This window comes from Symphodus melops (assembly GCF_947650265.1).
Source record: "Symphodus melops genome assembly, chromosome: 2".
Classification (NCBI taxonomy): Eukaryota; Metazoa; Chordata; class Actinopteri; order Labriformes; family Labridae; genus Symphodus; species Symphodus melops.
The window spans coordinates 2,762,128-2,774,819 of record NC_136692.1 but is presented as its reverse complement, the minus strand read 5'-3'; the positions used below and the strand labels follow the sequence as shown (position 1 = coordinate 2,774,819).

General features: G+C 44.9%; 1 protein-coding gene across 1 annotated transcript in view; it reads right to left on the bottom strand.

Annotated features, from left to right (window-relative positions):
* slit2 (slit homolog 2) overlaps positions 1 to 828 on the bottom strand; it is a 110,913-nt gene extending 110,085 nt beyond the window's left edge. Inside the window, exon 1 of the mRNA XM_079337891.1 lies at positions 786 to 828. Coding sequence (XP_079194017.1) covers position 786 — 1 coding nt within the window. The 5' untranslated portion in view covers positions 787 to 828. The remainder of the gene's footprint in view (positions 1 to 785) is intronic.
* Between the last annotated feature and the right edge of the window lie 11,864 nt (positions 829 to 12,692).

Sequence of the window (12,692 nt, the reverse complement as noted above, 5' to 3'; positions counted from 1 at the left end):
CGTTACAGCACTTCTGAGGAAAGAGACACTTCTGCTTCTACGTTTGACACCTGACGTGCAGGAGAGCAAAGGGAGGAGACGGCAGAGTTTAAGACGACGTGACAGCGAAGACAGATTTATTTACTCACAGGCTTCTGCACTTATTCTGCAGCTTTAATCTTTGTCCGTCTTGTGATTAATCCAACATGCAGTGATGAGCAGCTTCTGCAGCATGTTTCAGATATAAATGACTTAAAAGCCTTTATCATGATTTTATTCTTCAAAAGAAAGAATGATGTGTTTGAAGCGCTTTGAGGGACGGCCAGCTTTAACGTTTCAAGTGTGTTGGTCAGACGATAACTGTGATGAATGAGGAGGTTTTAACCTTTAACTCTGCTGCACCCTGAGGGGGAAAAGCCTTCTCATGGACTGATCTGAGCAGCGCCGTCTCTTTCTTGCTTCTTCCTCATGCTAAAGAGATGATAAGTGACGAGACAGAAATCTGATGCGTGCATTCAGGCGTTCAAAAAAACTCCTGAAAACGGCCCTACATTTTCAGCCTTAGCTGCAGCTTTAAATGCAAACTGCATTTAAACTATTTTTTTGCACTCAAACTCCAACTGGATGTTTTCTTGCAAGTCGCCTAATAACGTTCGAGTTTTCCTAAAGTCGGGGTATAGGCCAACCTGAGAACGCGTAAAGTGTATATTCAGTGTGTCACGTGTGCCGGGCAGAAAACAGGGAAGGAGGACCCAAGTGCAGAGAAACAAACATTTATCAAACAAAAGGCAAAAACCAAAACTTACTTAAATAACAAAATCCAAAAACTACGAGGAAATCCACTGGAGCTGGGTACAAACAGCAGGCAACGACTCATAACAGACTGGGAAAGACAAAAGACAATGAAGCAACAAGAGACTCAGGGAAAACACAGAGACTAAATAGACATGGGGTAATCAGACGCAGGTGAGACTAACGAGACAGGTGAGGACGATCAGGGTCATCAGACAGGAGGGAAACACAAGTAAAACTCAACACTGACAACACAACCAGAACCAGATCTACAAAATAAAACAGGAAACACCAAAGACTGGACTTAAAACGCAAGACAGGAAATAAACTAACAGGCAACACAGGGAAACACTCAAAACTAAAGTAAAGACAAGACGATGAAACATTAAAGCACACAAGGGAAACAAATAACACTAAGGACAGAATGAAAACTAAAACAAGATGAAACAGAAGTAAACCATGACACAGTGTATATTAATCCATCGTGAGTGAGTGGACAGGATGATGAGGTTTGTATCTCACTATCAGTGTGCTAATACAAGCGTATGCATTCTCTGCATTCCCAATACATGTGAGGTACAGGAGGCACCAATAGCAAATGCACGTATCTCCATTTACAGGTCATTTTCCGTTCCAACCCTCACCTGAGGTCATGAGCTTTGGGTAGTGATCAAAAGAAGAGGATTGCGGATACGTGTGTCTCAGCCTTAGACGTAGGGTGAGGAGACATTTTGGGGGGGGGGAGCTCGGAGCAAAGCTGTTACTCCTTCACATCTGAAAGGAGCCGGTTGAGGTGGTGAGGGCATCTGATTAGGGCACGCCACGCAGAGATGTTAGACACCAAAAAATCAACCTTCATCAGTGGCTCAATCCTCATTGTGTGAGATTTATCTGTAAAAAAAAAAAAAAAAAAAAGTTATCATCAATAATTTCACCACAATTCTGAAGGTTTAGGGAATTATCCTTGTCAGTGTCGACTCACCTCGACTGCGTTATTGCCTCCCCATCAGTAAATTACACTGATTTACAAAGTAGTCGGACTTTACGATTGCGGCGAATAGCTGCAGAGTGTTTATTGGAGGATTCAGGATTAGTTCTTTGAGCTGTGATTTATAGATATATAATGGCTGCAACTTGATATTTGGACACTTTAAAACACAGTTTGTGTTTTAAGGTAGAAGTTCTGTGCGACATGTTTTATGGACGTTGTGGGTTATTGCTTCGTAGAGCGTGGACAGGCATGAATCTCCCTGAGTCTGCTGCTCTGTGTCAGCGTCGGGATCTATGTGAGGTTTGATTGAGGCGCTGAGTTACGGCTGTGGAGAACCTGCAGGCAGGTCTTTATGGGGTCGTCAACTTTGCAGAGGTATTCAGCATACCTGGACACACAGTCAGACGCACACACACACACACACACACGAGACGCACGCACAGACGTGTGTAACCTGGAGGCTTTTTGGGGTGATTCAAAGCAGATGATTAACGGGCTAATTATCCAACTGTTTCTCTCCACTGAGACACCCACAAACACGTCAGCCTCTGTTTGACCCTGTTTTCCTCCTTTCGGTTCTCTTTCTCTGCCTTTCACCCCCCTCAGCTCTTCTACACAGGAACCCCCTCCTCTACATGCACACACACACACCGCTCCTGCCCTTTTCTCTTAATCCTTGCTTATACTCCTCTTCTAAGAATACTCAGCTAATTAGCTCATTTCACATCAGAGCACGGGCAGCATAGCTGGCTTTTAAAAATGTGTGGCGCTAGCGGATCATTAGGTTCACATTGCTGGAGTGTTGCGCAGAATCCTCGAGCTGAAACCAAAGGCATGTTAAAGGAATCACGGCTGGTGACTACTGGCAGGAGCGGCGGAGTCTGGATGGATGACAGCGCTTCACAGTGACATGGAAAAAACAACACCGGAGGGTTGTCCTTCCTTTCCACACAACAGCTGTCAGCCGAGCTCAGAGACAGACGCAGAAAATGATGTGAAAAACCGGAGAAAGAGGAGAGAAAGTTTTAGACTGGGTCAACTCTGGATACCCTTGTCACAAGGTATTAGCGTACCAGTTTCCCCACTGTTAGCGCTGTCGCCGCTAACAGCTCGTCTGACACAAAAACAATGAACACACATACATGAAGTACGCGCTGTTCATTCGACCTGGGGCGAGAGAGAGAAGACATTTCAAACGGAAAGTTGACGCGCTACAAGAAAATATGTGTTGCGGGTTGTCAGTTCAGCTGGCCCACTGTACGTAAGCAGATCTTATACTGTTATACTCTGGTTAGAAGAACACAAATACAAACATCATCTGCTCAGTTCTCTTACAGATCAGGATCCAGGTGTTGTGGTGAAGTCTGCTCCCCTTCCAAAAAAGTGTTTTTTACCAGTTAAACCTTTTTTTTTTTTCCAGTCGAGTTCCCTGTGTTTATGGAAAAGGGTGTGTTCTCTAAAACATGTTTGATATTACCGACTCTACATCCGGGTGCCTCTGAAGGAAAACCTCACAATAGCCAATAAGAGCGAGCAATCTGGGGAAGCGTTGACACCCAGATTGTTGCTTATTTTTAATTTTTTAATTTTTTATTATTTTTTAACTGAAACCTTTTTTTTTGTTTGTTTGTTTTTAGAAAACATGTGCTCAAACAGGCCGTTTGGATGATTTCCCTTCATGACATCACAAAGGGCAGTAACCCCTCCCACAGGTGGGTGACACTCCCACAGCTAGGTGTCCTTAAATGTAAATCCAAGTGTGGGCAGGAAAATGAACGCTAACATGAAAAGATGTTTTTAGTGATTTAACATTCAGGTTTGTTGCCTTCACTGAGTCTGTTCAGTCCATTCGCCCCGCTGCAGTAGAACGACTGTGTGCTCTGCTGGTGATAACATGTGTGTCCCCGCTGGCTGTTTGTTAACAAAAGCAATGCTGACAGTCCCTGTTGCCCCCATATTCACACACACATGGTCTCACACACACACACACACACACACACTGTGTCATCTGTCACAGTGTGCAGGCCTCGTGTCAGTGGTGTGTCATGACCCTGTGGCTGGTTTGATGGTGCTAAGTGATGTTTTATTTTTAAGTGTTAATTGTAGTGATCTCAGCCTGAGGCCTTTTTCTACACTGATATGAAAACATCCCGAGTTTACCGTTCACATTCCCGGAGAACAGTTGTCTGGTTGAAAAGAGTTCAGAACTGTAGACGCGGGTACTGGAGGGTGGCCGGTTCAAGTCTCGGTTCAAGATCTGTTATCTTCAGATTTACCTCGAACCAACGGGAGAGCGGCGTGACGTTTAAATACTGTGACACACGTGACCGCCACAATCTCCGTGCATGTGCAAAGGAAACGGATGCTTTTCAGTTCTCTAGTTTGTTGTTCGCTGCTCTTTTGTTGATGGTGTGATGTAAAAAAAAAAAACTTTTTCTCCAGGCGGCCTCTTTCTGTGAGCGCTCTCCACGCATTAAAAACAACTGAGAAAAGACACATGGGGGGGGATGGGGGGGGGACATGGGGTCTTACTCCACTCCGCTTATTTACTCAGGGTATATTTCATTTTTCTTTCTTCTTATTCAAAATGTTGCATGCTCAGCCTTTAAGGAGCAAAAACACACAAATCTGTGTGTGTTTAAACTGTCAGGCCACCTGGAGATCTAAAGATGTGTTTTCCAAATCCAGCAGCCTTAACCTCTGCACGCTCTGAGACCGTGTGATGGCACGCTAACATGCGTGGGACGTTTAAATCACACCGGATGACAACTGTATCACGGGACAGGGCCCCATAAAGGTGAGTGATTCCTACAATCAGATACAGTACATCCACATTAACTCGGACAAATCCCAGGCAGTGCGAGTAAAACACACAGCTTCCTTAAATGCATAATAAAGAGAAACTTAAAACATGATTAAAGTAAATGCGTCTAAAAAACAGAGTAGGGTTTCCTTCCCTCGTGGGCGGCAGCCAAACCAAACGTTGGCCTGAGGAGCTTAACGTGCTGCACTTCTCTCGGTCAAATTGACGCTGACGTTTAGGGTTAATACCGCTTGTCACTGTGATTTCTGCAAATATGGCTTCACCGCTAAGTGTTCCAGCAGCTGTTATTCTCTGTGTGTGTGTGTGTGTGTGAGTGTGTGTGTGTGTGTGTGTGTAGTGTGGACTAAAACTGTCATTAAAGCTGAATCCAGTCATAATGTCCACACCTAGCAGAAGCCTTCCAGAGGTCGCTAAACACAATCACTAGTCCATGTGAAGCCATCCAGGATATAAGAGGAAACACCCGTTACCCACCCGCTGACCCCCGCGCTACACCCCACCCACCCGCACCCACCCTCCAGCCCAGGTTTTTTTTTTTTTGTGGGTGTGAGCGCTAACAGACCGCAGTGAGTCACTGCAGACAAGGAGGGAGGGAGGGAGAGAGAGGTGAGGTTGTGAGAGGCACAAGTGTGAGGAGGGGTTCAAAACTGGAACAAACCCTGGGAAGAAAAAAAAAAGGGGAGGATGATTCATCCAAAAAAACACACACTTAGAAAAACGCTAATTCTCACACTGACCTGCAGCTATTGTGTGTTGCATGACAACAGGCCACCTGGCATCCGCATGTACACCGTCGCCCAGTTCAGAGATCAACTCGGTGACGTAAGACACGGAGGTTTGGGCCGGCCGGATGACCGCACAAAGTGAGGTACTTTGTACAACTTCTGCCAGGAGAGAGAGTGTGTGTGTGTGTGTGTGTGTGTGTGTGTGTGTGTGAATCCAAAACGCTGCATCCTCATTAACAGAAACAAGAATCCGACTCTCTCCTTTCCGTCTTGGTGGTTTTTGGTGAATATCTGCGGGCCGGGGGTGACGGGAGTCTTCCCTCGCTCATGACTCACTGATGAGCTTGTTTTTGGATTTTTTCGAGCATCGAGCCCTGGAAAAAATAAGAGCAGGGGTATTCCAGAGTTACGACTGCACCGTGGAGTGATAATTGCAACTTGGCGTGCGCTGACGCTTAACAAAGAAATTAAAGCTTATTAGAGGAGAGGAAGTGATTTCCAAATACTTCTTCAGCTGCTCAGAGGACATGTGTGTCCATAACCATGTTTCCTACATCCTTAAAACACTGACTCAACTGACAATTATGCTGACACAGTCTCCTTAATATAACTTTTATACACTTTCAGGGTCCAGAATAAAACTGTGGTCTATTTATGGCGGGGAGTCAAAAAACTTTACTGACAAAATATGTTATGTACTGTTCTAAAAACATAAACGCAACTTCATCTAAAAGCAGAGAGAAATAAATGGATGGACGGACGGATGATTGGATGGAGGGCAGGATGGATGGATGATTGGATGGAGGGCAGGATGGATGGATGATTGGATGGAGGGCAGGATGGATGGATGGATGGAGGGAAGGATGGATGGATGGAGGGAAGGATGGATGGATGGAGGGAAGGATGGATGGATGGAGGGAAGGATGGATGGATGGATGGAGGGAAGGATGGATGGATGGAGGGAAGGATGGATGGATGGATGGATGGAGGAAAGGATGGATGGAGGAAAGGATGGATGGATGGATGGATGCATGGAGGATGGATGGATGGACAGATGGATGGATGGACGGATGATTGGATGGATGGATAGATGAATGGACAGACGGATTAATGAATGGATGGAGGGATGGACAGATGATTGGATGGATGGATGGATGGAGGGAAGGATGGATGGAGGGAAGGATGGATAGATGAATGAACAGAGGGATGGATGGATGATGGAAGATTGGACAGATGGACAGAGGGATTAATGAATGGACGGAGGGATGGAGGGATGGACAGAAGGAAGGATGGATGGACAGACGGATGATTGGATGGATGGATGGACAGAAGGAAGGATGGATGATTGGATGGATGGATAGATGAATGAACAGAGGGATGGATGGATGATGGAAGATTGGACAGATGGACAGAGGGAAGGATGGATGAAGGATGGATGGATTGGTAAATACAACTTGTAAGATGTATTCTTGTCATGGTTACATAACGTACGCTGTCAATAGTTAGACGACTTGTAAGAAACAAAAAAGACAGACGCTCAACATTTAGCTCACATGATTAGAATCATCATTTCCACATCTGAGTTTTGTTTATCGTCAACATTTTAGGGACTTTCTTTTTAACATAAAATTGATCACAATCTGTTGCAAATGAGTGGAAAAATAAACATAAAAAAAGAGACATGTGTCCCATGAATGTCATCCAACCCTTTTTAACGTTTTCCTGACTGTCTTTGATGAGAGCTGACATTTTTAAAGGCAGTCTGAAAAGTGTGTGTGGCTGGAGACAGAAGACTTGTGGTGTCGTGGTGGTGCAGGGTGTTCTTGTTGTTGTTGTTGTTGTTTGGTTTGAGGTTAATGCTCACTTCAACACCCTCACATTAACTACATGCAGACATGCAGGCAGAAAAATAACCCCAGTGCAGAGCAGCTGTGGGCACAAAGCCACAAACTGAGAATGTGCATGTACTCTTAATATACACACACGCGCACACACACACACACACACACACACACACACACACACACACTAAAATACAAAATATATTCACGGGTGTGCACACAGTGGAAAAAAAAGATTATGTGCACACACACACACACACTGAGAACACCCAACAAGTTCATAGACATCAGGCTGGAATGAGTTGCAACTACAAGCGGACGCCAAACACACACACACACACACACACACACACACTCTCTCTTTCTCTCGCTCACTCACACACGTGCACACACACTTCAAGATATTATTGCAGTGTTTTTGCTTCAAAGAGTGTGTGACGTTATCAGAAAACAAACACAGCACCGACTTTCGTACACCCGACAACCGCGTCACATCTCACACACACACACACATTCACACACACATACGCAGACACACACGTCAGTCTGACACATGACACGGTGGTAGTGAAATGAAACAGACGAGGTAATCTTTAATGTTACTTTAAAGCTGCATTCTTCAATGATTGGAGCCTTATTGCACATATTGTCTCTGTTATGGGCTAACACTTGGCAGACTGTGTGTGTGTGTGTGTGTGTGTGTGTGTGTGTGTGTGTGTGTGTGTGCATGAATCTGGTCATTGTAACAGTTTAACAGCTGGCTCATTATCTGAGTTTATACACACACATATGAAATCCCCATCAGTCTCGACCACATCAGTATTACCTCAATTCACTCAGGCCGTTTCATTCCTCGCCTGAGTGCATGTTTGCGTGTAGAAGTGTTTCTGTCTGATGCAGCACACGCCTTCTCTGTTTTCCCGCTGCCAACGAGTATTTGTGTTTCTCGTCACAGTTTTTTTTATTTTTTTATTTTTTTATTTCTCTAACAGAGGCAATAAAAGGTGAACTGACACAGAACAGCTTAAATACACTATGAAAGGAGCGCTGATTGCCTCGCTCCGCTTTCTCTTCCCAACGTCTTCCTGTCTCTCTTCAGCGGTCCCATCCAATAAAGGGCAAAAAGGCCCCCAACAAAATACATGAATGAAAAGTGTCATCATGATAGAGGTCACATCTAAACGGTGCTTTTTCTTCACTCACTTGTTGTGAGTGCCCACCGACAGGAAGAGTCGATGTCATCAACTTTCACCTGGTTTTTTCGACCCTAAACGGTAACAGCCTCCCGTTGGTGGGTCGGCAGTGGTTGCCTTTGTCAACACGAAAGGCAGCCATCTTCTTGAGCAGTAACTTTTCCCAGGGGTATTACCAACATGGGCAAATCCAAAAAGCCTCTTGTTGCAACAACCAACCACAGCGATTTCACTTTTTCCATAAGCAAGGTATGTTCATTAAGAAAACTGACACATAACCGTCCCTTGTTATTGTTTTGATTTCTGAGCTCCACGGCGGCAGAATCTGCATCTTTAATGGCGAATATGGCGAATAAGTATTTACACAAACTTTGATGATCCGCTCTCCTCTGAGTCGTACAACATCTGGAAGATGAGAGCAGACAGAAGTTTCAAAACTTGGCAGCGAGTTGAAGGGAAGAGGATGTAGAAGCCCACCTTCCATCACCTCCATCTCAGCCTGTCTTCACTCGGAGCCGCAGTCAAGTGTATAATGTAAAACAAATCATGTCACTGGAACATTTCCTTCTTTCTGCTGTCAAATATTTGTCTGGCATGGAGGGGGGGGAAAAAAAGAAGTCTATCCATCCCCAAACATTTGCAGCTTACAAAGGTCTGTGTTCTACAGACATGATGTGAAGATGACAAGCCAACAAGCTGACATAAGCACCCTATGAAGTTGTTCTCCTTTGGTGGCTCGCTAATCAAAACCCGCTCCGAGAATTACCTCATTTTAAACATCATACAGTTTCTCGGTTTATGTCAAGTATTTTATGAAACGGCTGGCAAAGCGTCACTTATACTCCCTCAACAGTCAAGAGAAAGGATTTGGTTGTTGTTTAGTTTGTTTGTGTTTAGTTTTGGGTCAACTTGGGTGGAGTAATGGACTTGATGAAGTGTGTGTTGTCATTTATTTATTTTTGCTGCTTTGATTATTAATTTTTATTTTCTCAGAGGTCAGCGTGCTCAGGTTTCCTACACCCTTCTTCCTACACCCTACTCCCTACACCCTACTCCCTACACCCTACTCCCTACACCCTTCTTCCTACACCCTACTCCCTACACCCTGCACTATACACCCTATACCCTACACCTTATACCCTACTCCCTACACCCTTCTTCCTACACCCTTCTTCCTACACCCTACTCCCTACACCTTATACCCTACACTTTACACCCTATACCCTACTCCCTACACCCTTCTTCCTACACCCTACTCCCTGCTACCTACACCCTATACCCTACACTCTACACCCTATACCCTATCCCTACACCCTACAGGGAGCCCTCTGTAGTGGACTATACAGTAAACTCATTTGCACAATAGAAAACAAACATCGCAGACACTAATTGTTACCTCGCCGGCTGCTTTTCGTGATTTTCGATGATGAACTAAAACTGCAGCTGAACGTCACAGTGGACGAGCGAGGGGATAGAGGAAGTTATAAAAAGGTCAGCACTCATGTTTGTGCTTAAAGCGCTTTAACACTAACAGGCATGTGTGTAGATGTAAAGCACATTTTAGAGATTCAATGAGAGTGTGATGATTGGAATCCTTTTAATAGGTTAAATAATCACACATGATTTCACCACTGCTCGGTGCAATGTGTTTCGTATTTAGAGCTGTTGTTTAGTCCTCAAATCTTTTTGTAAGTCAGCTGGGAAACCCCTTTTAAAGTGAGTTTTAAAATTTTTTTTTTTTTAAAGTTTTTTTTTATTTTTTTGTGATAAACTGCAAAGCCGAGTTCTCGAAGAATATCCTCGGCTGTTGTGATTTCTTGTTTCTCCTCATCTCCCAGAGCTGCTGCTAACTCCCTGATTATCAGGCTGTTTGACGTTCAAACGCTGAACAGACAAGGCTGATGTAACAGCGTGAGTGTCACATCTGCTCTCCAATCTGATAAAGGATAAGACTCCTTTATAAGTGAGGACATCTGAAGGGTAACACCAGTACTCAAAGTCTCGTTATTCCCTGCCTGCTCCGTCCTTTCCGCTCACTTTCATTCGTTGTCTTTCTTCACATTTCTGCCACTGCTGGAAATAGCACACGGAGTAAGCTTGAGGAAATGCCACAGGCGACAGCTTATGACAAAGCTGCAACTACAAGCAGCTATTAGCAAGGCTGCCAAACAGTCATTAGCAAACAGCCAAGTATGAACAGACAGAAGCGATCGGTGGCTGTGAAGCAGCGTTCCTTTTTCCGCTGGCCTGTCAAAAAGTGTTCCTGGAAAGCAGGGAGTGAAAGCTAAAGTTGAACTGATTTTCTGCTCCTTCTGGTCAAATAAAAAAACCAACCTAAGGGAGGAATAATGTGTCCACAAAGCAAGGAGACGGAGTGCATAATGGTTGTGTTTACGTGCATGTGTTACTGTACTTGTGTGACTTACTGATGCCTCGTGTGTGAATAGCGGCTGGCTGTTTTTGTCACCAAGCGTGTGAAGCGTCACATCGCGCGGACACATCTCTGTGACAGCTCCCAGCGGAAACACCGCGGCCGGGCTTTGACTGTGATAGCTAGTGACAAGGAGGGCGACGGGGAGAAAGGAAGGAAAGGGTAGGACACTTGTAGATAGGCTCGACTTCATGGCTTTACACGGAGCTTTGAGCGAGAGAACCTGACAACACAAGCGTGCAAATTTTCAAGAAAGGCGGAGAACTCCATGAATCTCAAATCGGCTTCCTGCGCCGCTCAGGGTGAAGTGTTTCTTTACTTTCGAGCAAATTGCGATTCAAAGTCAGTCAGTAAATATGGATTCGCTTAACCTTTGCTCCGTTTTTTATGTGCATGTGCTTCGTTTAGGGCGGCGTTTACGTGCGTGTGAGCACCTGCGACCCTTTGTGCTAACGGTGCGAGCAAGCCTTTCGCCTCCTGGATGAAGTCCCCGTAAAACACCATCTATTTACTGTCCTAATAAAGAGCTCTGGGTTGCATTGACCTCTGAGGGCGAACTCCTTTAAAACACTCACACACACACACAGTTTAGTGACAGTCATAACAAATGTGGTTGCAAAGGCTCCAGAAAAAGGTCTCTCCTCCCAGGTTACGAAGCAGGATAGTCTCATCGTTCATCTTAAAAGCTGTCAGTTAGCAGAGCCGGCGCGATGCACGCGTCAGCCTTTTTCTTTTAATAGGGAACGCCGCTCCTCTACACCGCTATTGATTCGCCGCCTCCTTCCTCACTATCTCCGCCGTCAGCCAGAGGTTTTGATCAGCACAAGTTAGACCAAATTTGCCCTGGCTGTGCGAGCGTGTGTCTAATGAGAAACGAAGGGGAGAATGAAAATCAAGAAACACAGCATGTGCGACTGTGTGTGTGTGTGTGTGTGTGTGTGTTTTTACCTCGTTGCATCTGTTCAGGGCGCTGCAGTAAATTGAGCAGCTGTATTGTATCCCGTGAACAAAAGAGGAGCATTTGTATAAATTTGGCTTGTAGAAGGTTTTGGCTCAACAAAGCAGCCCTAGCGTGGCAGATTTGATTACACGGGTATCTGTTGCTCTGCCTCAGCGGATAAAACAGGCCTCCATCAACTCTAAAAGTCAATGTGCCCCCGCGACACTTCAAACAAAACTTCCTGTGTTATCAAACCCGTTAGCTTCGCTGACCTTACCTATTGATGTTTCCTATTTATTTTACTGCAATGGGTCTCTTTTTTTTTACACTCATGGCGAAGGCTTTTCAGTCGCTGCAGACGTGCTGTTCAACATGAGTCCGGTTTCTGATGAGGTTTTCTTGCCACAATGCGATTTGGCAAAGTATTTGCCTAGGGTGGATTAATGTTGTAAATTTTCTCCCTTTTTTTTTGTGATATAACATGTCATTGATTGATTGATCGAGCTGCAACTGCTAATTTCCACCAGATTCGTGTTCATCTCCATGGAGTCCCGAGCTTTTATAAAGACCAAGCAAAACAAGAAATCAGACAACATTTAAAACCTCTTGGTTAATGGGGAACACACGGCCAAGCGGTTAGGTCATGCTCCACGATGGGCGGCCTGGGTTCAAGTCCGACGTGTGGCTCCTTCCCTGCATGTCATTTCCCACTCCGTCCTACTGTCCTATCAAACAAAAGTAAAGAGCTCAAAAATCTTTTAAAAAATCTGGTTAACCCATTTTCAAGTTTGGGAACGACTCTCTTGTGTGTGATTTGTTTGTAAGGGTTTTATACAGTTTTATACCACGTACATTATATTATCCTGCACTGTTGACAAACATTAAATAATTTCCGCAGGTACTCGCTGGTCTCGCGCGTCCAGCTGTCCAGTACCGCCGTCCTGTGCTGCGCTCTGAAAGCGTCACAGAGGCTTAG